Source organism: Carcharodon carcharias, chromosome 18 (genome assembly GCF_017639515.1).
Source record: "Carcharodon carcharias isolate sCarCar2 chromosome 18, sCarCar2.pri, whole genome shotgun sequence".
NCBI lineage: Eukaryota > Metazoa > Chordata > Chondrichthyes > Lamniformes > Lamnidae > Carcharodon > Carcharodon carcharias.
Window position 1 is genome coordinate 89,513,327 of NC_054484.1, and position 23,781 is coordinate 89,537,107.

Consider the following 23,781-nt stretch of genomic DNA (forward strand, 5'->3'; position numbering starts at 1 on the left):
CAACTGAGCAAAGTATTTTGGGTAATAAAAGCAAAATACTGTGGATGCTGGAAATCTGAAATAAGAAACAGGAAATGCTGGAAAATCTCAGCAGTCTGGCAGCATTTGTGGAGACAGAAACAGAGTTAACATTTCGGGTCTGTACAACTCTTCTTCAGAGCTGAAGAGAGGTAGAAACGTGATCGGTTTTATACTGTTTAAGTGGGGGTGGAGCAAAACAAAAGGTCAGGGATAAGTGGGAGCTCAGGAGAGATTTGACATAGATGTCATGGACACAAGACAAAGGGAGTATTAATGGTAGTGTTAAAGACTAAAGTAAAGGCTAATAGTAGCATAAGGGAGAGATAGTAGAATGTGTCAATAACAGAACAAGGGTCAGTGCACTCTGAAAGCTGAACATAAGAGCAAGTTACAAGGGGCCTTGTGTGGGAAGGGGATTGTGGAAAAAATGGAATAAAATGATCGAAATGAAGGACAGAGTTCATGGTCTGAAGTTGTTGAACTCAGTGTTGAGTCTGGAATGCTGTAAAGTATCTGATCGGAAATGAGATGTTGGTCCTCTCGTTTGCATTTGGCTTCACTGGAACATTGCAGCAGGCCAAGGATGGACATATGGGCATGAGAGCAGGATGGTGAATTGAAATGGCAAGCGACAGGAAGGTCAGAGTCATGCTTGTGGACTGAGCGAAGGTGTTCCACAAAGCAGTCACCCAGTCTGGCCCACAAGGAAAAGTGAGCAATATACTGAAATTGGTGTTTCTGTTAGATTCATATACACTGGTGTCTATCTAGAGACAACTGTAACATAACTTCCACCCCTTTGTATTTCAGCCTTTTGTGATAAAGGTCAATATTCCATTCGCTTACTGAATTAGTGTTTATACCTGAATTAACATTGTCAATCAGGCATATGTATTGGCTTCCTCTTTGGTAATGTCTTCAATTTAAAATTCTCATCCTCGTTTTTAAATTCCCTTCATGCCCTTGCCCCTTCCTAATCATATGTGACCTCCTTCAGCCCTACGAACTTCTGAGATCTCAGCACTCCTCCAAATCTGGCTCCAATTTTAATTGCTCCAACATTCGTCACCAAGGCTGCAGCTGGCCCCGGCCCTGAACTCTGGGATTCCCTCCCTAACCCATCACGAATGTCTTTATGCAGATGCTCTCTGTTGTCTCCATTCGGATCATTAATGTCTCCCCTCAGCATGTATTTGTGGATTCATTATGGTCACCAGGCGTCTGTGCGACCTGAGCAACACTCCCATCTCCAGATCAGACCTTTTCTTGCAGATTGTTTCTTCCATCCATTTTTTTCCCAACATTTTCATTCTATATATGCCCCTGTACAAATGAATATGAACCTAACCGAAACACCAATTTCAGTATACTGCTCACTTTTCCTTGTGGGCTTATTGTGCTTGCAAGATTTTTCTCTTTCCAACTGTACTACCCACCTGTGTGCTATCCCCTGCTTAAATAGAAGCACAGAAGCTAGTGATATTAGTGACAGACATTCAATATATCCTGCAATTATAGTCATTCTTTTTACAGTGTATCCGATGTGCACATATGTGAGGAAACAAAGAGAATCTCATTTTACTTTGTGGTGACAGAACCCTGTAACACGTTACAGCCTCTTCCCAAGACTGATGTAGGAGAAGCGATCAGGTACGAATTAAATTATTTGTGTAAAAATTGCTGTAACAACATCTGCAATAAATCATCCCATGGATTAAGCCATGATTCCAGCTCATGTTGCGTTTTTAAACATTTCAGAATGGTCAGAGCTCGATTCAATAATGCCTTTTCCTTGGATGATCACACATTGGAGTTTCTGGGGATTGAACCCACCTTGGCTCCAGCCAGTGAGCCATCCGTTCTGGTCTGGCTGATTGCATTTGGTGTCGTCATGGGCTTGATTGTGGCTGGTTTAATTACGATAATTGTCCTTGGTCACCGTGACAAAGTGAAGTGAGTATTTCGAGGTATTTTTCTATCCCTTTGAAGGGTCAAATATCTGAGTTGCAAGAAAGGATGGATATTGTTGAGATAATGCTTGGAGAGTAGGGGGTATTTATAAAGGGCTTTCCCTCAAGAGATTAAATGAGTGGGAGTTGAGTCCATGGGAGGTCTTGGTAGATACAGTAGTGTGTTCAAGGGGTTTGCCCCAAGGGGATTCCCTTATTCTTGTTCCTTATGACCTTATAGTTAGAGGCATATAATCATAGAAGCCTAGACCATGTAAGGAGGCCATTCAGTCCTTCATGTCTGTCCAGGAGATCTTTGAAAGAGATATCCAATCTTGATTGATCATCAAGAATCTACTTTGCCTCACGGCTTCAGTTCTGTCGACCTACATGTTCCAGAGCACTGCGCCCACTCTCTGGCTGTTTGGGCCAGACTTCAACCGGGCAGGAAGCACATGGGTATCTCCAGCCAGAAATGTATCACCTGCCATATTCGATTGGACTTCTCCATCGGTACTTATTTATTGTGTGTGGGCTTTACTGACTGGGCCAGCATTTATTGCCCATCCCTAATTGCCCTTAAGAAGGTGGTGGTGAGCTGCCTTCTTGAACCGCTGCAGTCCATGTGTGCAGGTATACCCCCAGTGTTGTTAGGGAAGCGAGTTCCAGGATTTTGACCTAGCGACAGTGAAGGAATGATAATATATTTCCAAGTCAGGATGGTGTGTGGTTTGGAGGGGAACTTCCAGGAAGTGGTATTCCCATTTATCTGCTGCCCTTATCCTTCTAGATGGTAGAGGTCATGGGTTTGGAAGGTGCTGCCTAAGGAGCCTTGATGCAATGCATCTTGTATATGGTATGCACTGCTGCTACTGTGTGTCGGTGGTGGAGTGAATGTTTGTGGATGCAGTGCCAATTAAGTGGGCTGCTTTGTCCTGGATGGTGTAGAGCTTCTTGAGTATTGTGGGAGCTGCACTCATCCAGCAAGTGGAGAGTATTCCATCACACTCCTCACTTGTGCCATGTAGATGGTTGATGGGCTTTGGGGAGTCAGATGGTGAGTTACTCGCTGCAGGATTCCCAGCCTCTGACTCGCTCTTGTAGCCGCAGTATTTATATGGCTAGTCAGTTCAGTTTCTGGTCAATGGTAACCCATCTGGGTTATCTGAGGTGCTTCAAAACACTGGATATCTTATTTAAATTGGGTCCTGGGCCTTTTACAGGAGCTGTTTGTGATTTTGGTCACCCTCAGAATTTGTCACCATGTGCTGAACTCACCCATATGTGGCATGGCTGCATTAAGGAGGAACTTCAACACTCGTTAAAGGGGTCTCACAGAGCTTAGAGCTTAGCTGCTGGTTTACTGGCTGACTTCCGGGGCATTTCTGGGTCACTCTGAGAAGCTAGGTTTGACAGTAGAGTGCAAGGTTTTGCTGGCATTGCGCTATTGTTGGCAGCCTCAGGGATGGTTTCACTGCAGATGGCAGGTGGAGCTGACTTCAGGCTGGAGGACTAGAGAAAGCAACCAAGGAGGCAGGAGCAGCTGGGAGAAGAGGGAGGAGGATGGCACAGTGTAGGGGGCCAGAAACACAGGAGGTTTTTAGGGAACGCTTCCCTTTCAGCTTCAATGAAGAGCAATGCATGAGGCAACTTTACTTCACCGAGGAGTGTGTCACTGAGCTATGTCAGCTGCTGCTACAGATCCAGCCCTCAACCAGGGCATGGAGAGCAACAACAATGTACATTTATATAGCAACTTTAACACAGGAAACCATCCCAAGCGTTTCCCAGGAGTGTCATCAGACAATATTTGACACAGGTCACATAAGGAGATCTTAGGATAGATGAGAAAAAAGCTTGGCCAAATATGTAGAGTTTAAAGAATATCTTAAAGGAAGAGAGAGAGGCTCAGGAGAATATTCCAGAGTTTAGGACCCAGGCAGCTAAAGGTAGGGCTATAAAACTGGGGCCAATAAAATCGAGGATACACAAGAGGTCAGAATTGGAGGAGCATACAGATGTTGGAGGGCTGAAGCAGATACAGAAAGAGGGAGTGGAAAAGCCCTGGAGGGACTTGAACTTGAGGATCAGAATTTCAAATGAGAAGTATTGCAGTACTGTTCCATGTAAATGAAATGTTAGGATGACCAACATGTATGACATTACATTTATCTAATTTAAATGCCATTTTCCATTGTGCAGCCCACTCCCCGAGCATATCTAAACCCTTCTAAATCATATGACCACTCTACAGCTGGTAAAGCAGTCAATTGGCATCTTGAAGAAATGTTTGCACTTCCTGGACCATTCAGAGAAGCCAATGGCAGTGCTGGTTACAATCAGCAGGCCATGCTCCTCAGGAAGGGGTCCTGAATTGGACAACAGGCTCCTTTGCAAATGCAAAGAGCCTATTGCCAGGTTCAGGCATGGGCCCTGGACACCTACATTTCACCCATATGATGGGCAGTGTACTTTCAGCACAGAACATGCACATGAATGCCCAAGCCATATTGAACACTTTAGTGCATGTTTCACACTTGGAAAATGGGCACTGGGGAGGGGATTGGGGGGGAGGGAGGGGAGGATGAGAGGGGGGGGGACAGGGGAGGAGGGAGGGTGGGCAGATGGGGGGGGGGTGCGAGGGGGGGGTGGGAGGGGGATGTTGGAGGGGAGGGGATGAGGGGGTGCAGGGGTGGGGAGGGGGGTCAATTTTAGCCAGGGTTTTCATTTGAGCATTCTTTCATGTTCCTTAAATGTTGGTAGTAAAGTCAACTGCCCCTTCAGAGAATCTTCAAAAGATTAAAAATGAAACTGAAAAAGTTGAGCCAGTGGAGGGATGGAGACTTTGGGAACATTTGTCCAGGCATAGAGGCATACTCGTATGGAACTGCAGCTTGGGCACTGTCTGATGGTCTCTATGGCCTAGTGTCAGCTATCATCATTTTCAAATGCATTGCGTGGGAAAAGTTCAAATCACAAACTAAAAAGATACGTACACAAGGGGGAAAGGGGTAAGCAGTATCTTGATAGGGTTAGACGAAGTAAGATCATGAACACTGGCATTGACCACTTGGGCTGAGTGGCATGCTTCTGTGCTGTATATTCTATGTAGAGTAGGGAGATAAACCATAAGAATAAATATCGAAATGTGAAGGGACTTCTCTTCACTTGAGCCAGCCAGTCTGTCTGCCAATGGGCCAGCGTGATATGAGCAGCCCTGAAGTAGGTTCAACAAATTTCTGTCAGAAATGTTATTCGAGATTAACAATTCAGCCTTTGAGCAGGGCAACAGGAGATCTGCCTACTCCTCATTAAACAGCAACCCAGAATCTTTAACACAGCACAGCAGTTTAACATTCCGAGTTGATCTGCTCTGACCATCTGTCATTCTCTCAGTTCTGAGCGGAAGCCCAGATGATATGCTCAGAGTGGATTTGAACCTACAGAGGTGAGAATATGAATAACTGAGTCACATCTACAAGTTGACAAGGAAAGTCTGATTGTAGCTGCTGTTTCAACCAGTGCATGGTATAATCACCACCATTTATCAAGTCCCATCCTGGGAACAGAGCATGGTGGACCTATGAGTAGCTTTAATGTTTCTCTTTAGATTTTCTGTCAAACATTTCCACACAGCTGAAGACATTGAGGTTCAGTCCGTGGGTACCTAGTACCTCTCCATCATCTTCCAAATGGCCATTATTGAAGTGTGAGACATGATGAAAGTATTGGTAGCCTATTTAACCACAGCCTGACTGGACCCTGCCCTTATTTTGCAGCAATGATTAATGAATAGTAAATCAGGAACATTGACACATACCAACTTTCACCTCCCTGATCGAGGGATGCTGGCATTAATTTCTGTAACGTCTCTCTCGATTGTTCACCATAACAATAATAGAATAACAATCCTTAGAAACCACAGAGAAATGGTGTTTATTCTAGGGTTTCTGAATATCCTCCATGGCAGGTTATCTGAAGAATCACACTGGAAATTCAATTCTATTGTGGCCAGCACAGTCATGTTGAGCTCAGCTTGCAAAGACTATGGAGCAAGCATTCGATCGCCTCGCTCTATATGTCTCAATAACTCACTGAACCACTGGGAGAATGTTGCTATTAGATTACAAACTCAAGAATTGGGTAAGCTGTCCTCTGTCTGATGCTGTATTCTAGCCACGCCAAGAGAGGACCTATGGCCAAACTGCCCTCTGCCCTTTGTCCTCTGCAAGGATTGTAGCTTGGCACAGTTTATCCTCTAGTGCCTAGTTTAAGACATTGAACATCACCGGCACAAATCATCCAAAACAGATTCAACTGCTCTACATCTATTGAGTGTTTTCTCTAGTTACTCTTCACTGCCATGTGCACAATGGAAACTGCAATGCTTTTGCTCAGAAAGCTTACCATTCCGAATGAAAAGGGCGGTCATTGTGAGCAGGTTTTGTGCTCTGAAAGTCCCAGACTGTGGTGTTACAATGTGTTGGCTTTCCTATCGGCGTTGATACTAATTGTCGACTAAAATAAAAGAATAAATTAATCATGGCAACCATACCTTTAGCCTCATGCTGCCAATCATATTACGCCCTTGTCTACTTTAAACCTTGGAGTGTGTTGCAAGTCTTGTTACCATGGTGATACTGATCCTGTACAGAATGTTCTAGCTTGGACTGGTATGTAAAGTCTCTGCTGGCTTTAAGGTTCCTGAGTTTTACTGACCTTTGACCTACAGTATGAAGTATCATCAGAAACGGTCCCAGGGTGTGCTTAACAGAGACTGCTCAAAACAGGGAAACCAGGAACTTCAAACATTTATTGACCATAAACAGCAATGTACAGGGATATGTAAGCACCAGGGTCCTTCCAGAAGCATCTATCTGAGTTCCAGCAACATGCGATCTGAGATAATTGACGATGTATGTTAACTATTAGCATAATAGTTATTAACCCTTTTGTACTCCATCTCCCCAAGTCTTTCATTCTACTCATTAAACTACTTATTAACATTTTTATGCATCTTACTTACCCCTCACTGCACCTCCCCCAACCCTCGCAATCTCTTGTGCCAGTTGCATCAATTTCCAACTGTGGTCTCAGTTCTGTAACTGGATATGTAGGGCATACATACTCCATATTTCTCTTGGAACATGTTTGAATCAGTAGACAGAGATTCCTTTTCCTGGTGAACTGTATAAAGGTAATAAACAGATGTTCTCTTTTTCTTCCTCTTTCTTGTAACCCCTTTATTGGTTGTGTTGCTGACTGTTCTTTCTCAAAGGGATGAGACTTGGCCAACTGTAGTGGGTCTGCAATCTTCTGATCCAGCAATTCTATTGCCTGGCAAAAGTAACCATTGCTTAAGTACATTCAATGATTCCTGTGCCTGGAATGAAGTGCTGTGAAATCCCAATTCAGGGATGAATCCTATGGACAAACAGAAGAATGAAGATTATTCTCAAGTGGAATTGATGCTACTTCTGTTAATATTGAGGGCTTTTGTCTTTCTGCTTGTGGTTGTTTCACCTGTGCACACTCTTCTTTCATGTCAGTGTGAGTTTGCTGTTCACTAGGTATTGACATTTCAGGAGCTTCAGCTGTCAAGGCCATGCCTGGAATAGAGCCGAATGTCACCTCAGGTTCTGTGACTATACTGTGTTTTACTGGGTTACGTTACTGTTCTGCTGCTTCTACTAGGCTCGGAGAAGTTACACTTCCTTGGACATCTGAAGCGTGTGTGAGATCAGTAGCTAGTACATCAGCAGCTTCAGTCACTTCCTCTTCAGTCTTGATGCAGGGTTTCGGGAATCAGCTTTTTGCCCTGCAATTGTCTCTTTGGCCATTGTTGGAGCTTCTGTTCCTGGTTTCTCTTTGTGAAAGTCAGCACATGCACCAGGGTGTCCTATGTCATACCAGAACAGTCAGATGGATTGACATCCTGGTGTCATTCAACAAGAGTGTTCTGGTTGCACTCATCAGTGGTATCTTGGGTATCATCCTCACCCACTCTCCAAAAAGTAGTGCGAGGTCCAGAATTTCCTCCTCTGGCTGGTCACTATTGTCAGTGGTGGTCTGGTCTCCTTCTTTATCCAGCCTCCCCAAGGAGTAATACAGTTTCCAGAGTGTCTTCCTGTGGCTGCTGGTGTGAAGTTTCATCTATGAAGACTATTTTAAACCATTCTGGGCCGACTTGGGTTTCCACTGCTACATAGCAAGATGAAAACCATCTGTGGAATTTACACCTTCTATTGTTTGTGGACTTAGCTGAAACTCAAAATCAATGGGCTTCCAGTCTCCCTATCTTCAAATCAAAAAGTTAACAAAGAGATCTGTTGAGAAGCCAGTTCATCATAAGTAAATGTGAATAACCCCACCCATTCTCCAATGTGTAGCAATAGCTCCTAACTGGGTAGACAATATAGAAGTATTTATTGTGTGACCAAAACTGGCTACAGACAGCAAATCTTATTACCCAAGAACTACGGGGCAGTGAATCAGTCTGTGAATGACAACTGCAGAAAAAGCAGCAGAAAGGTCAGCAACATTTACATCTTCAAAAACTGGAGACCACAATATCTTAATGTCTCCCAGCCTGTTCCTTTGGAAGTCCACCAGCAGAGAAAACTGACCTCCTGGTAAGAATACTACAATTAACTAAGTTAATGACCTGCTGAAAATTCTTCTCTTCAAGTGAATCCTGCAACAATTCTGATATACGACTCCAGTTATTGAATCCACTTAGGCTACCCTTCAGGAGTGAAAACTTGTAAAAGTGTACTATTCTCTTTAGCTGTATTTTTTCTTGAGTGACTGTGTGTGCATGTGGAGTGAGTGACATAGTGTTAGACTTTTGGGGGTAAATGCATGAATAAATAACCCTCCTTCATTCAAACCCATGAATAGCTGCTGGCCATTCAAATTGACCATGCACTTAGGGGTTAAGAAACAAACACATCTTCCTCTTTAGAAAACGGACTGATCACAGTTAGGGAAGGAAATTTGACTTACACTTCTCTCTCATCCCTGTTACAGATCATCAGTGATAGTTTTATGACATCCATTATGGAGACCAGCTTTTTTTTAATATTCCAGATTTATTAACAGAAATCAAATTTCACCAGGGATTTGAACCTGTGTCCCCAGGGCATTTGCAGTAATATAAGTCAGTCAGCAAAGGGATGATAGATAAACAGGACTGGGTGTGATTAAGAACATGGGCAGCAGAATGTGGATGACCTCAAGCTTACAGAGGGTAGAAAGTGGGAGACCAGCAAGGAGAGCATTGGAATAGTCAAGTCTAGAGATAACAAAGGCATGAATGAGTGTTTGAGTAACAGATGAGCTGAAGCGGGAACAAAGTGGGATGGTTTTACTGAGGTGGGAACCGGCAAACGTATTGATGACGAGGGTATGTGATGGAACATAACCAGTCAGTGGCCCATTTTCAATCCCTCCCCAATTTATATGGGGAGATGATGGTGTAATAGGAATGTCACTGGGCTAGTAATCTAGAAGCTCAGGTTAATTCTCTGGGGACACAGGTTCAAATCCCACCATGCTAGATGGTGAAATTTGAATCCTGTTAATAAATCTGGAATATAAAGCTAGGCTCAATGATGGTGACCATTAAACCATCATCGACTGTTGTAAAAACCCATCTGGTTCACTAATGTCCTTTAGGGAAGGAAATCTGCCATCCTTACCTGATCTGGCCTACATGTGACTCCAGACCCACAGCAATGTGGTTGACTCTTAACTGCTCTCTGAAATGGCCTAGCCAGCCACTCAGTTCAGGGGCAAGTAGGGCAACAAATGCTGGCCTTGCCAGCGGCACCCACATCCCATGAAAGAATAAAAGGAAAATTTTCAACTGAAGTCAATCAAAGTAAAGTTGAAGAGAAATATGAATGGGACAACTTCATGCTATCAGACCTCTTATATTGTCACACAAAATCAAGATTATGCCCATGGATTTCCTAACGTAACTAGTTCCTAGAATGGGAAATGAAAAGGTGGCCTGTTATCGTAGTGAGGTCTGGTGCTTTTTTGCTGAGGCACTGTTTTTGGACAGAGTAATTTGCTGTAGTCAGGCCAAACTTGACCTTGATGTTAACATGGAGGGGTGGAATTGAAAAGTATGCCACTCTCCAGCATTACCATCCCTCATCAGAGGGAGCACAAAGATTCAGGGAGAGAGCAGCCTATGGTCCTCTAGGACCTTGTTGACTTTCAGTGTTTGCATGACATAGTGAGTGTGTGTTGAGCGTGTGATTTTAGCTGTACCGCCATGTTTATAGGTTATTAAAATGTGCATTATGATGGAATGTGGATATCAGTTTTTATAGAACATACAGGCAATGCGCCAAGTGTCCAAAAACAGACATATGTGTTAAAATCCACTGTGCAGTGCTACTGCATGAAACACTGTCTACAAGTTTATCAGGGGATCACTCTCTTCATGTGAAATGAAAGTGATGTCCTCTGTTAAATAACACTGTGGGCTGGACTTATGGCCCCTCACTGGGTATGTTTTCGGGGGTCCACATAAAATACAAGGGGCTGAATTTTCCCCTCCTGCCAGCGGTGGGTTTCGTGGCAGGCGGGGGTGAACAATACAGTGGAAGCTAAAAAATTGGTTTCCCAACGGCAAGAACTTGTGTTCCTGACTGTTTTGGTGGAATAACGGTGGGTTGACCATTCCTGCCAGAGGCCGTCAGGAAGCCGTTTTGCATCTCGTTGTTGATATCCAAATGAACACCTGACTGGAATGGCACCTCCCCTCCATACCTGTCCAATCCCCTGCCCTGCCAGCAGGATTTTGTTCTGGTCCAGAACACATGCACATGGCAGGGTTTACCTGAATGGAAGCCTAGAGCAGCTTGTGGACCCTCTGGAGCAGATGGTGAAGACTCACAATGGTCAACCCTGGAGCAGATGGTGAAGACTCACAATGGTGGACCGTGAAACAGATGGTGAAGACTCATAATGGAGGACCCTGGAGCAGATGTTGAAGACTCACAATGGTGGACTGTGAAGCAGAGGTGAAGACTCACAATGGTGGACCCTGGAGCAGATGGTGAAGACTCACAATGGTGGACCATGAAGCAGATGGCGGTGTCTCACAGTGGTGGACCCTGGAATGGATAGTAAAGTCTCGCAGTGGTGGACAGTATGTAGCCCAGCTAGCGGATGGAGCATTGCGCAGCAGGTGTATGGCTGCAGCAGGTAATGGAGCGTGTCAATGGTCTTTGTGGTGGGGGGAGAGGAATACAGGGAGGAGAGGTGGGGCAGGTGTGGAGGTCAAAAGGAGCAGGGGGTGAAAGATTGAAGTCTTGCGGGGTTCTTAGATGGGTGCAGTGGGGAAATGGAGTGGGAGCTTGGGAAGAACGGGGGGGGGCGGCAGGGAAGGGGGGCTCTGTGAGTGAGGGAGTGCAGATGTAGAAGGAGACTATGAAGCTAGGATTCAGAGGGAGGTGTCTGCGAAATCGATTGATGAATCCTCGGAGGGTGAGGGGAGAAGCGAGGGGATTGGCGGTTATGGTGGAATAGTGACTGTTAAAGGGGGCAATGATATATGGTAGGGTGGGAGGATGAGGGTCCTGTGGTGATGGTGAAGAGGTGATTAGGGCTGATAGAGGGCACAGAAAATGGAATGTGAATCTTTGGGGTGGGAAAGTCGAGGGTGGGCAATTCCACGGTGACTAGGGTGAGAAGGACCAGGGTGGGTATTTTCACTGTGACTGGGGTGGGCTCCTTGGGAAGGAAGGGGATGTCGACAATGATTGTTATGGGCCAAAGGGTAATTTTGGGGGTTCAAGGGTGACTGTGGGAGGTTGACAGCAACACCAGGATGGGATGGGGTGGGGGTGGGGGAGTTCAGTGACGCTGCGGGGGAAGGTGTGGGAAATGGGTGGAGGGTAGAAGGTATCAGAATAAGTTTCAATTGATAAGCACACCAGGGCTGCTGCAGATCTACCCAGTGCCTCGAAGTCCAAATATGGAATGCTGGATGGGAGTAGGTTCATCGGGTGGGCGGAGCTGCACATCAGCTCAGCTGGATAACTAAAGGGGAAACCCAACATGTTGTTCTGACTAGGTAAAGGCGATTGGATCGAAAAGGCTGTGAAGGATAAAGGAGCAGCGTGTGTGGGAGGCTTCTCCCACAATGCTCGTAACGGTCCTGGCAAAGATTGATGTCTCCCTGCACACCATGGTTCTGGAGGGACAGAGCCCCAGGCAAGGCTGAGCCCTTGAATATAGGGGCTGCAGACAGGCTTTAAAACTAACAGACGCAATAAAAAGACAACAGAACTCCTTAAAGTGCAACTGTATGTATATTAACAAGTGTGCATCAATAATGAGCAAGGATAGTGCACCCATGCCACCACAATGAAACCAGAACTTCTTAATTATACGTTTCCTGCTACTATGTCCCGATACTTCTCCGACATACATGGCAGGGGTGGAGACAGCCTGCTGACCATTATGTCCTGTTGTCTTTGATGATTTTGGCCGGCATGTCCTGGATCCTCGAGGTCTGGAGGGTCCCGGCTTTCTTTGGGTTCTGTTCTGGGGCATGTGCAGCATCTGTGGTCCCAGAGGCTGGAGCTGATGGGGTCACAGATAAAAGGGATTCAGGAAGGCCAGACACCCTCACATTGTCCTGAGTGGAGGTCCCAGGGCTGTCCACCTGATGCCCCTCTTCCTTTTGGGTGCCCGAGGGGCCCCCCACCGACTCCTTGAGGGAAAGGGGCACCTGGAGGGAGACCGAGGTGCCCCTTCTCCCTCTGGCACAGCCACTGCGAAAGCTCATCCATGGCTTCAGCGATGGAGAGTGCAGGTCTGTGCGCATCTCCAGCAGAAACTGGGCGTCCTGCAGTGGCGCTATGAGGTAGCACTTTGCAAAGGGTTTTTATACACGGGCAGCACAGACAGTGACCTTGCCATTGAGGCCCATGTCCCAGTTCCCATTCAATGAGGTGAGCATGGGGAGTAAAGAATGCAATACCCTGGCAGCACTGATGAGGTCATTTACCCTTTCCTGCTCTGCGGGGCGGGCCTCCTGTGAGTAGAGGTGGTGACATGGGTCCTCCAATCCCGCAGGTAGAGAATGTCCCTCCGCTCCTCCGCTGTATTCAACAGTAATTTCAGCCCTGGGGGCCTGTTCTCCTTGGCTCCTGTGTGCCCTGGTCTGTTTTAAAGAAGTAGATAACAGTAGCTGTCCAGGCGCCTTTCAAATATGGCACCCGGATGTGACTGTGGGGGGTGCAACATCCTGCCCAACTTACCATGAGAACCTTCAAGAAACCCCCGGCTGCATAATTTAATGAGCTCAGCCTCGCACGATTCAGAGTAATTTACCACTATGCTCCGTGGTGGCAAACACTCTCGCTTCCCACTCCTGCCACGGGACTTAGGCCCGGAATGGGCAATTCCACCCAATGGATGGCAAGCCCACCACCTTCTTGCCCACCCTCCGAGCTGCAGCCCCCCCCCCCCCCCCCCCCCCCCCCCCCCCCCCACATAACGCTGAAATCAGCAGCTGGTCAGCCGCTTTAAAATAACTCATTAATGGTCAATTGAGCTTGTTACTAAGCCAATTGACCTGAATATTACGCCTACCCAGGCCCTAACACAGTTGGCGTGGGCAGGCTGATGGACAGACCATTTCTTAAACACGAGTGGTTAAAATGTGGGAACAAAGTGGGGGGAATCACATTGGGGGTATTGGGTACTCTGCCCAATGTATTATTCGCCCCCCCCCCTTGTTCCTCCTTGCCTGACCTCCAAATTCCACACCCCTACCCCTCACAAACCCCCACACCTATCACCCCAGGGTGACTGATCCCTCCCCACTCTAAAAGCAAGTGACTTACCTGGTTCCAGGATCCATTGAAGTTGTGTGTGGGCCATCTTGCAGTCCCAACAGTGCCCACTACTGTGTTCTGGGATTGCTAGAACTGCCGGCCAATCGAATTGGCTGGTTTAGCTCTTGAGGACGTGATTTCTTATCCACCGAAGGGCGCAAGTCCCACTCAGTCTGATTAGCCTGAAGGCAGTAACTTATCATTGCGAAGCAGGCTATTTTTAGGTGGGTCGCTGCTGGCCTACTCTTGCAATGGGATGGGGGGCAGGGGGATGTGGTGAGTATTATGCCCCCCCACCACCACTGTGAAATCCAGCCCTATATATTTGCTAAACAAAAACAGAATTACCTGGAAAAACTCAGCAGGTCTGGCAGCATCGGCGGAGAAGAAAAGAGTTGACATTTTGAGTCCTCATGACCCTTCAGCAGAACTTAGTAATATTAGGAGTGGGGTGAAATATAAGCTGGTTTAAGGTGGTGGGGGGAGTGGTTGGGGGAAGAGAAGTTGGGGGCGGGGGGTTGTAGGGACAAGCAAGCAGCGATCGGAGCAGATAATCAAAAGATGTCACAGACAAAAGAACAAAGAGGTATTGAAGGTGGTGATATTTAGATAATATCTAAACTTGCAGAACTTACCTGACTCGCACATGGACACGCCCCAAAAGGAGAGACCCCCCCTCCTTCCTGTGTTATTCACCAGAGTTGGTGATAAAGTGGCCTGCCCATTCTTCCCCGCCTTCCCCCGCCAACTGCATTAAGGCATGGGCAGTGTTATAATCAGATCAATTGGTTGGTCAATAAGCTCAAATGCCCATAAATGACTTTTTTCAAAATGGCGAGTGGGCTGTCGATTTCCGCATCTACCCAAACACTGTATTCTGGCAAACCGCCATGTTGTCGCCGGGTTTGTGACCTAGGGTCATCACACCAGATTTTATGTATGCACAGGACAGCAGCAGTCCTGATTTCCACCCATGAAACTCCATCCCTTGTGCCTGTGCCAGCTCCATGGTAGTGCCGGCATAGACTTAATTGTCCAAATGGCTTTCTCCTTTGCTGTAATGTCCCTATGAGTTGATCCAGCTCACCCCACTCCCCCTTTTCTCTATTGCCCTGTAAATTTTCCCCTTTAAGTACCTAACCGATTCCCTTTGAAAGTTGCTTTTGGATCTGCTTCCACCGCTGTCTCAGGCAGCACTTCCCAGACCACAACAACTCGCTGTATTAAAAAAGAACCGTCATCTCAGTTACTTTTGACAATCGCCTTAAATCTGTCCTCTCTGGTTACCGAACCTCCTTCCACTGGAAACAGTTTCTCCTTATTTAGTCTATCACTTTCACGATTTGAACACCTCTATTAAACCTCCCCTTAGCCTCCTCTGCCTTTAAGGTGAACAACACCGGCTGGCCCAGGCTCTCCACAAAACCGAAGTTCCTTACCACTTCTCCAGGATCTCCGAGGCCTGACATCTTACCAAAAACAAAGGCCAGGATTTTCTGATCCAGTCGTGGCGGAAGTTGCCGTGGGAGATTCGGTGGCCCAGCAAAAAAAACCATTGACTTTTGGTGAGACCGGACTCTCCCAGTGATGGGTGGGCTGGAAAATCCTGCCCAAAGTGACCAAAATTGAACACAATATTGCAGTTGAGGACAGACAGGTGTTTTTTGAAGGGTTAATGTAATGTCTTTGAATTGTAGTCCACGGCTCTAGCAATAAAACCAAGTATTCTATTTGCTTTTTATAACAGACTACTCAACTTCAGAGATGTGTGTGCATGCAGCTCCAGATCGCTATGTTGTTGCACTCCCGTTGAAATTCTTCTCATTTTTTTTAACCAGGTTTCTGAGTTTTGGCTGTTCTGCAAGTTTTGAAATTATGCTCTGCATACACGAGCCCAGGTTTTTATATATCACAAAGAGCAGTGGTTCCAATGCTGACTCCTGAGGACTGTATATCCCACTCCAGTCTGAAAACCATACATTGACCACAAACCTCTGCTTTCTGATTCCCAGTATCAATGCTGCCACTGCCTTTTTAAGCCCATAGACTTGAATTTTGCTGGCAAAAAAGTGCTGTTAACTGGCACTTGGTCAAAAGACTTTTGAAAGTCCCTGTGCACAATAATTACATTGCCCTCATCAACCCTCTTCGTTACTTCATAAAAGAAGCCAATCAAGTTAATCAAACTCAATTTTCTTTCAACAAAACCTAATAACCTAATTGGCTGTCATTTGTCAGTTTCTACTAGTAATCCAGAGGCCCAAGCTAACGCTCTGGGGGCACAGGTTCAAATCCCGCCAAAGTAAGCTGGTGGAATTTAAATTCAATTAATAAATCTGGAATTGAAAACTAGCCTCGGTAATGGTGACCATGAAACTATCATCAATTGTTATAAAGACCCATCTGGTTCACTAATGCCTTTTAGGGAAGGAAATCTGTCATCCTTACCTCGTCTGGCCTACATGTGATTCCAGACCCACAACAATGTGGTTGACTCTTAACCTCCCTCTGAAATGGCCTAGCAAGGCATTCAGTTCAAGGGCAATTAGGGAAGGGCAACAAATGCTGGGCTTGCCAGCGATGCCTACATCCCATGAGAAAAAAAAGTTTCTCCATCACTGATTGGCCTGTGGTTGTTGGCTTTCTGCCACCACACCACACCCCCAACCCCCACTTCTTTAGACAAGGCTATAAAATTTATCACCTCCAGCCCTCTGGCACCACTCTCGTATCTAAGGAAGATTGCAAGATGGTGGACAGAGCCTCTGTAATCTCCACCCTTTCAACCTTCAGTAACCAAAGATGCATCCCATTCAAACTGGGCGAATCTTCTATTGTATGGGCTGCCAACCTTTTAAGTACCTCCTCTTTATCTAATTTTATCTTATCACACTCATTTTTGTTACATTGGCAGCTTCATCTTCTCTTGTGAAGACAAATGTATTAATTTACTACATCAGCCATACCTTCTGCCAGCATAAGAATATCTTTTTTTGGTCCTGCAGGGTTACACTTTTCCTTTGCCTAGCTTTTTTTCTAATGTCTTCTATCCTATAATAATCAAATAGCTGCACCTTCATCCTGTGCGAAATAAACCTCTTCAATTCTTTCCTGCATTATTTTCCCCTTAAATTCCACTGTGCCACTAAAATCATAAGAGGAACAATGTAAAGGTGGCTTGTAAATATTTTATTGTGAAGAATATGTTTGGTGGGCAACTCTTTATCGGTAATAAAGAGTTTTAAAATAAGGGCCAACTGTGTGATGATGGATAGATTCAAGACCAGGTTGGAGAGAGGAATGAACCACTTGTTGTACAACACCATAATGATTGTTATAACATGCCTCATCTGTTGTAGGAGGGCAAGAGCCTCGGAAAAGGGAGATGAAGAAAACGAGGATAAAAGTCTCAAAGGAATTGAGAATGGGATCTACTGTAATACCCTGGATGGGATTGAGGGTCAGAAAAATGAAGCTTTCTACCCGGACGATGATAAATTAACCAAACTATAGAAATAAATCCTTCCTTACAGTCTGCTGAAAGGATCTTTATCACCCATTGCTGCATTGTGTTTTAACAGAGGAATTAGCCCTGTTAGTAAGAGTTATTAATAACAAATACTACCCACAAATCATCTCGATTTTAGTTTATCCCTTTCTGAATGTTTATGTTAATTTCTTTTGTGTTAAATAGACAGACCTGTGGAGTGGTCAAAAATCACTCGATTGCAGCAAATTTGGAGTCTCTGCATTAGGTCTGAAGATATGACCCCTGTACTTACCTTTCTTCGACATGTGAACAACATTTACTACATAAGGGTTACTGCATGGGAAGACGCTGCTATGGATGGTGAGGAACGGGGGTGAGGATCCCCTTCTCATTAACACCATAAGATCATAAGAAAGCCCAGAATTAGAAAATATTGTTCAAATGGGGAAACACTTTCACCTCTGTATGACTGATCTCGACTTATTAACATATTATACGTCAAATCATGGTTTCACTGTGGGACCAAATAAATTGGAATTTTCTGGAAAATACCATTTCTAATAATTACTAATAAGCCATACACAAAGATTTACCTTCTGCTTTTAATAATAGACAATAGTCTTAATTGTTTTGTCATCTGCTGACATGTTCAATGATACCTTTATGAATTATTCTGAAGGGCCAGTCAGTTGTAATCCAAATGGGATTGATTTATTGGGTTAACTCACCCCGCTCATTGTACCTTCCCCCCACTCACCTGCAGCCCCCTGAACTAACCCCCTCCCGCACCCACCCGTCCTCCATCTATGCCACACGCCCCCCCACCGCATCCCAGCCGTACCCGCCCCCCTATCAATCCCCTCCTGCATCCAGCCCCTCAAGCACCCAGCCACCGGATAACACCTCCCACCTGCAACCACCTCGGAGTGGGCTGGCTGGTGGGGGAGGGGGCCTAATGTGTTTTGTCATGGCAGGGACACTGTGCCTGTTACCCACCTGCCACTGCTGGTACTTTACTAGTGGCAGTGGAGGTGTCGGGCAGCCTGTCCTCCCTTCAACCAGTTAATGGTCACTTATGGGCCTTCTCCTAACCATTGGCGGATGGGGGAGGGGAGTGTGCCTACTCTTGAACGTGGGTCTTCCCCAAAGATAGGGACAGAAGTCCCACCCTGAGCCAATTAAAGGCCAAGCCAAGCCTGCCATGTGGAGACAGGCTTGGCCTGACTTTTAAGCCAAGTGATGAGGCCTACGTCTCCCTGTAGAATTCCAGTCTTGGTCCCAGGTTCCATTAACTTGCCTAATGTTGAACTGATTAGTCTATGGTTTTCTGGGCTGGGGTTTAATGGAGCCCACTAGAGTGGGCTAGGTGGCAGGCGAGCCCCAATAATTGAGATGGGGGAAATGGGTGAAAACTGACCCCTGTTTAGTCAACGATGGGAATGGGCCAACATGGTGAACTCATTTGCTAGCTAATTAGGCTAACCATTGGGTTACTTAAAGGCCATTATCCCTGAACCGATCATGATTTAATGGCGGCTCAGGGATTCTCCTGGACCAAATGAGTCTCCCATGCCTTCTGAAGACTCCTGAAGTCTTGTTTGCCAGTGACAACCCAGCTGCTGTCCTTCTTTCAATGGAGCTAACATCAGGAATGGGTGCACCTGTTTGGAGCCACTCATCCTGTTCTTGCATCCAAACCACTGCCCTCCCTTGCTGGAGACCCCCTTCCTCATGACCCCCGATCCACCTCCCTCAACTGTCTCCAGGGACCCGGCAAAGATCCCTGGCGAAGGCCTCAGAACATTACTGACTACAGCCATTGCTCCCAGTGGTGCTGCCAGTACTGGAGAGCTATTAGTCTCTGACTGGATAGCCACCAGACTGGAGCCTTGGTTGCAAGGGAGGCCTGAGCTGCCCACTTAGGCACCTGACTGAACTTAAGTAGCATTGGGAGCCCCTTGGAAAGGTGACATGACTTTCCCACCAGTTGTCCCACTGGGACTAAATTCTAAATTCTCTCCCTCCTGGAGTGGCTTTGGCAACCTGTCAACCCAAAAGCACAAGTCCTGAATGTTTAAATGATGAAAACTTACGACTGCCAGATCTGCAATTTAAACAGTTTACTGGGATGTAAACTCTCAACTCCTAGACATTCCTTGTTTTGTCATTACATTTTTTACTTGTATTAAAACCAGTCAGTTCCTCCCATTAATTTATGCTTACCCTTCTGCTGTGGAAACAAACACAAAGGCCGAAAAACATAAGCACAAACCAGCCTTCCAAGCTGCCAGTGAGATTGGCAGGAAGCACACGTTCATTATCGTAAAGGCAATTCCACTGGGGGGCAGGAGTGCCTATCAGCATTAGGTCGTGACCTAGAAGGAGCCTGTAGCATAAATGTTAAAGGCTAGTGTGACCTTGACAGTGACAGGCGAGGCTGACTGTGCCCTGGTTTGAGGCTGGCACTGTGGCTGCAGCAGGTGACTTAGCTCAGTGACAGTATTCTTAGTGAAGAGAAGCTGCCACATCCCATATATTGAATTTTAAAAAAGCAACTAAGTGGCACATCTCAGATGATCCCTTTTGGTCGCGCTGAACGAGATCGGTAAGTGGTTGTCAATTCAGTCATAGGTATGTACATTGCACACAGCTGCCACCATTTTGGGGTTTTAGGTACCACAAGGTGTTTTACAGCCCAGTGCCTCGGTCTATATGCTTACTGTTAACAATGTTTTCAGAGCTTATATGGACACCTCCACAAGAGCTGGTGTGAATGAACTGGTTGGCTTGCCTTTCTCCAGATTGCTGAGACATCAGAATTCTGAAGCCCCATCTATCTGAAGCTCCTCTAAATAGAGAAGGTAGGGCCCTTTGAATTAACATTGTTCGTGTTTCTGACATCCCTTCAAAGCTGAGTCCTGTGAGGCAAATAGTGGAAGAAGAGCCATCACCAACGCAAGAATCTTTTCATTGAAGCAAGTAAATACAGTCTCAGAAATAGAACAGCTCAGAACTCTGACACTTAGTGTCCTCCAAAAAGTAAAAGCTAATGTTGATTTGCTCTCGAGTTTAACCTTTTGTACTGAACTAGCTGATGCAAGTCACACCTTTATCGACCTCAGGGAAACATCATAGACTTGTATCTTGTTTGGTATAGTCAAACAATATCAAACCTTTCTCTCTGTTGGAGAAGCACTTTCCAGCTTTTCAGAGACAGATACTAGACGCAGACTCCCACACCTCCTACTACAGAATGTAACAAGAACTAGAAACTAAATTACTGACACTTGAGAAATGAGGTTTAGCAGCAAAACCACTTTCTTTGAGATCCTTTGTTAATTATCCTTAGGCTGAATGAGAGGTGTATTAGAGGGATTCAACCTTTCTCATGCCAGCCCTCTCACACAGCCCTGTTCATGCCATTTATGATCTCCAGACAAATGAATGCCCATTCTTTAGGCAAGCTAGGTTGCTTGTTTCCTCCTTGCCATTTCTTTGAAAAGAATGAAAAACTTGCATTATCTAGTATTTATCATGACTGCCAGATGACTCAAAGTGTTCCACAGCCAATAAAGTACTTATTGAAGTGTGATCATTGTTGTGATGTAGGAAGTGCAGCAGCCAATTTGCGCACAGAAGCTCCCACAAACAGCAATGCGATAATGACCCAGATAATCTGTTTTCTCTGATGTTGATTGAGGGATAAACATTGGCCAGGAAACCGGGGATAATTCCCCTGCTCTACTTCAAAATAGTGCCATGGGGTCGCTTACACCCACACGAGCAAGCAAACATGGCCTCATTTTAACATCTCATCTGAAAGAAGGCACCTCCTACAAACCTTCATTCCTTCAGTAGTGCATTGGAATGTCAGCCTGGATTTTTATGCTCAAACCCCTGAGTGAGGCTTGGACCCAGAACTCAAAAACAAGAGTGCTACCAACTGAGGCACAGCTGACACTTAAGTAACAGAGGTAACACTCGCAAGTTTTGATGAGGCTTTATGCCCATCCTTGTCTCTTACTGAAGGCATGGTTTCCATGGCATGTTTAATCACCTTGATAAGGGATGATTTGTTTGGGTAAACCTTCTTCATTTCATCAGCATTAGCCCTTTCCTTTCCCAGGATTCAATCTAAGTATGGACTCCATTTTGAGGGTACACTTAAACGAATTCTTAGGTCCTTCTTCACACCCCTGTTTTCACATATGGTACAATCCACTCCCATCGACCTCAGCTGTACACTTTCCCAGTGTTGCAGATCACCACCTGGACAGCCAACTCCCCAGGTAATGGAGCAATGTGCCCAATGTGCATGGGAAAGGCAAAGCCTGCATGGGAACTCCTTGAGATGCAGTAAGGGAGAGAGTAAGAGTGAGAGAGACAATCTGTTGGCATTGGTGAGAAAGATGGGCAGAACCTGTTGGTAACATTAGTAGCTTTTGCTTTTGGACAGAAACAAGGCAAGTAATAAGAGTTTCAAAGTTTATTTTTTAAAAAGGGAAGAATATTTGGTAAAAATTAGTATCAAAATTAAAATGAAAACCGAAAAGAGATTAATAGGGGACAAAACCAAATTGCGAGTCCCCATTCAATGAGGTAGATTATCATTGGCTGTAAGCAAGGCTTACAGGTTAATGTTCCAATCAATGAAAAACAAGGCTGTAAAGAAATCAGTTTGACATTGGTTGTAAATAAATCGGATCCAGAAGTTTAATATATAATGGAAATGTTAACTATGTGAATAAATAATTCACAACATACTTAACTAATTTTTAGGTTAGCACAGGGTCAAAAGAACTCATTCCACACTGAATCAGGAAAAGGACTCGCAGTAAGTATAATTAGCTCTTTGAAGTTGGAAAAGTTTTCTTATTTATGTATGAGTTTTGTAGTGTCCGCATTATTGACTCTCCTTAGTTCCTCAGAGAAGGTGGCAGTAGGCCATCTCCCAGAACCATTGCAGTTCCTCTGATAACAAAGCTATTAGATCAATGACTTCAGGATAAGGAACCAGTGAGGGTGAAAGATTGGGTTAGATGTTCAAGTCCGAGCAGTCATCGAGCTGGAGTTAATACATCACAGAAAGAGGACTATTCCCCTGTTTTATCTCCGGAGCCGTGATTATTTCCCTCAAATCCCCACCCAATTTCCTTTTGGCATCGTTCATCATCTCCATTTCCATCACACTCACAGGCAATGAGTTCCAGGTCATTAGCATTCACTACATAAAATAGCTCTTCCTTGCATCCATCCCGTATCTCTTGCCCAACAAAAGCTCAGCATAACTTCCCTGCTTTTGAACTCAGCACTTGTATTTATGAAGACCAAAATCCCATATGCTTTGCTAATTACATTCTCAATATGTCCGGACTCCTTCAAAGATCTATGTAAATGAAGACTCAGGTCCCTCTGTCCCTGCACATTCTTTAGAATTGTGCCATTAAGTCTACATACCCTCTCCCTATCCCTTCTTCCAAAATACATCAACTCACACTTCAATGTGTTAAATTTGATCTGCTATATGCTCATTCTTCTAGCCTATCTATGTCCTGTTGCTGTTGAATGGCATCTTCATGGTGTTTGATTTGGAGGGGATTTAAAGATGGTAATGTTCCTGTAATCTTACTACTCCTGTCTTTTTTGCTAGTTGAGGCCGGGAAGCTGTGAAATATATTCTATCAATTTGATGTATGTACTGCAGGGAAAGCTGAGTACAGGACAGGGGGTAATGATTCTTATACTAGACTGTAGTGCAGCCACTGAATTAAACATAACATCACCATCTCTGTTGTTAAGCTTATTTAATGGTCAATAAGCTGATCTTTATTATGTTTCTTTCCTCCTCTTTCTAATTTGCCAGCTTCTTGTCACATCTATAGTGAGAGCGTGTGCATTTTAACACAATACAGCACAACAAAATACAATGAGACATAGGTGTAAAATGTTCATTGATCTTCTGTCATTACATTGATGCGAATATTAGAGAAATGGTAAAATTTCTGAGCTTTTGCCCAAGTTGTGGAGGGAGAACCCGAGCAGGACATTTAGCTCCTATTTTTTGATGACGCGTCCAAACCATTGGCAAGATGACTTCGTTGGGGGAGGGATTCTGAACTGCATTTGTCAGCACTTGGAAATGGCAAGAAATATTCACACTCCTGTTCCAAAGATTGTGACATTTTGAGGTATTTTGCCCGTTACCATGACCAGAACTTCTGGCCTTTCGACCATAGATTGTCCTCCAAGGGAACACATTGCCCTGACAACTGAAGGGACATTCGATTGAGCAGTGGCAATGAAGATTCCAGTGAGGAAGGAAAGCTGGTTGAGCTTGTATAATGCCTTCAATGTGGAAATATTTCAAGCTACTTCACAGAGCTATTTAGGAAAAATGGACACCAGCCCAAAGAAAGATATTATGAGGGTTGGTCAAAGAAGTCGGACTTTAGGATGG

The 23,781-nt window shown here is 45.1% G+C and overlaps 1 protein-coding gene across 1 annotated transcript in view; it reads left to right on the plus strand.

Annotated features, from left to right (window-relative positions):
- cltrn (collectrin, amino acid transport regulator) overlaps nt 1-17,837 on the plus strand; it is a 39,289-nt gene extending 21,452 nt beyond the window's left edge. Inside the window, exons 5-7 of the mRNA XM_041210915.1 lie at nt 1,555-1,671; nt 1,780-1,974; nt 17,194-17,837. Of these exons, the coding sequence (XP_041066849.1) occupies nt 1,555-1,671; nt 1,780-1,974; nt 17,194-17,347 (466 nt within the window). The 3' untranslated portion in view covers nt 17,348-17,837. The remainder of the gene's footprint in view (nt 1-1,554; nt 1,672-1,779; nt 1,975-17,193) is intronic.
- Nucleotides 17,838-23,781: the final 5,944 nt, after the last annotated feature.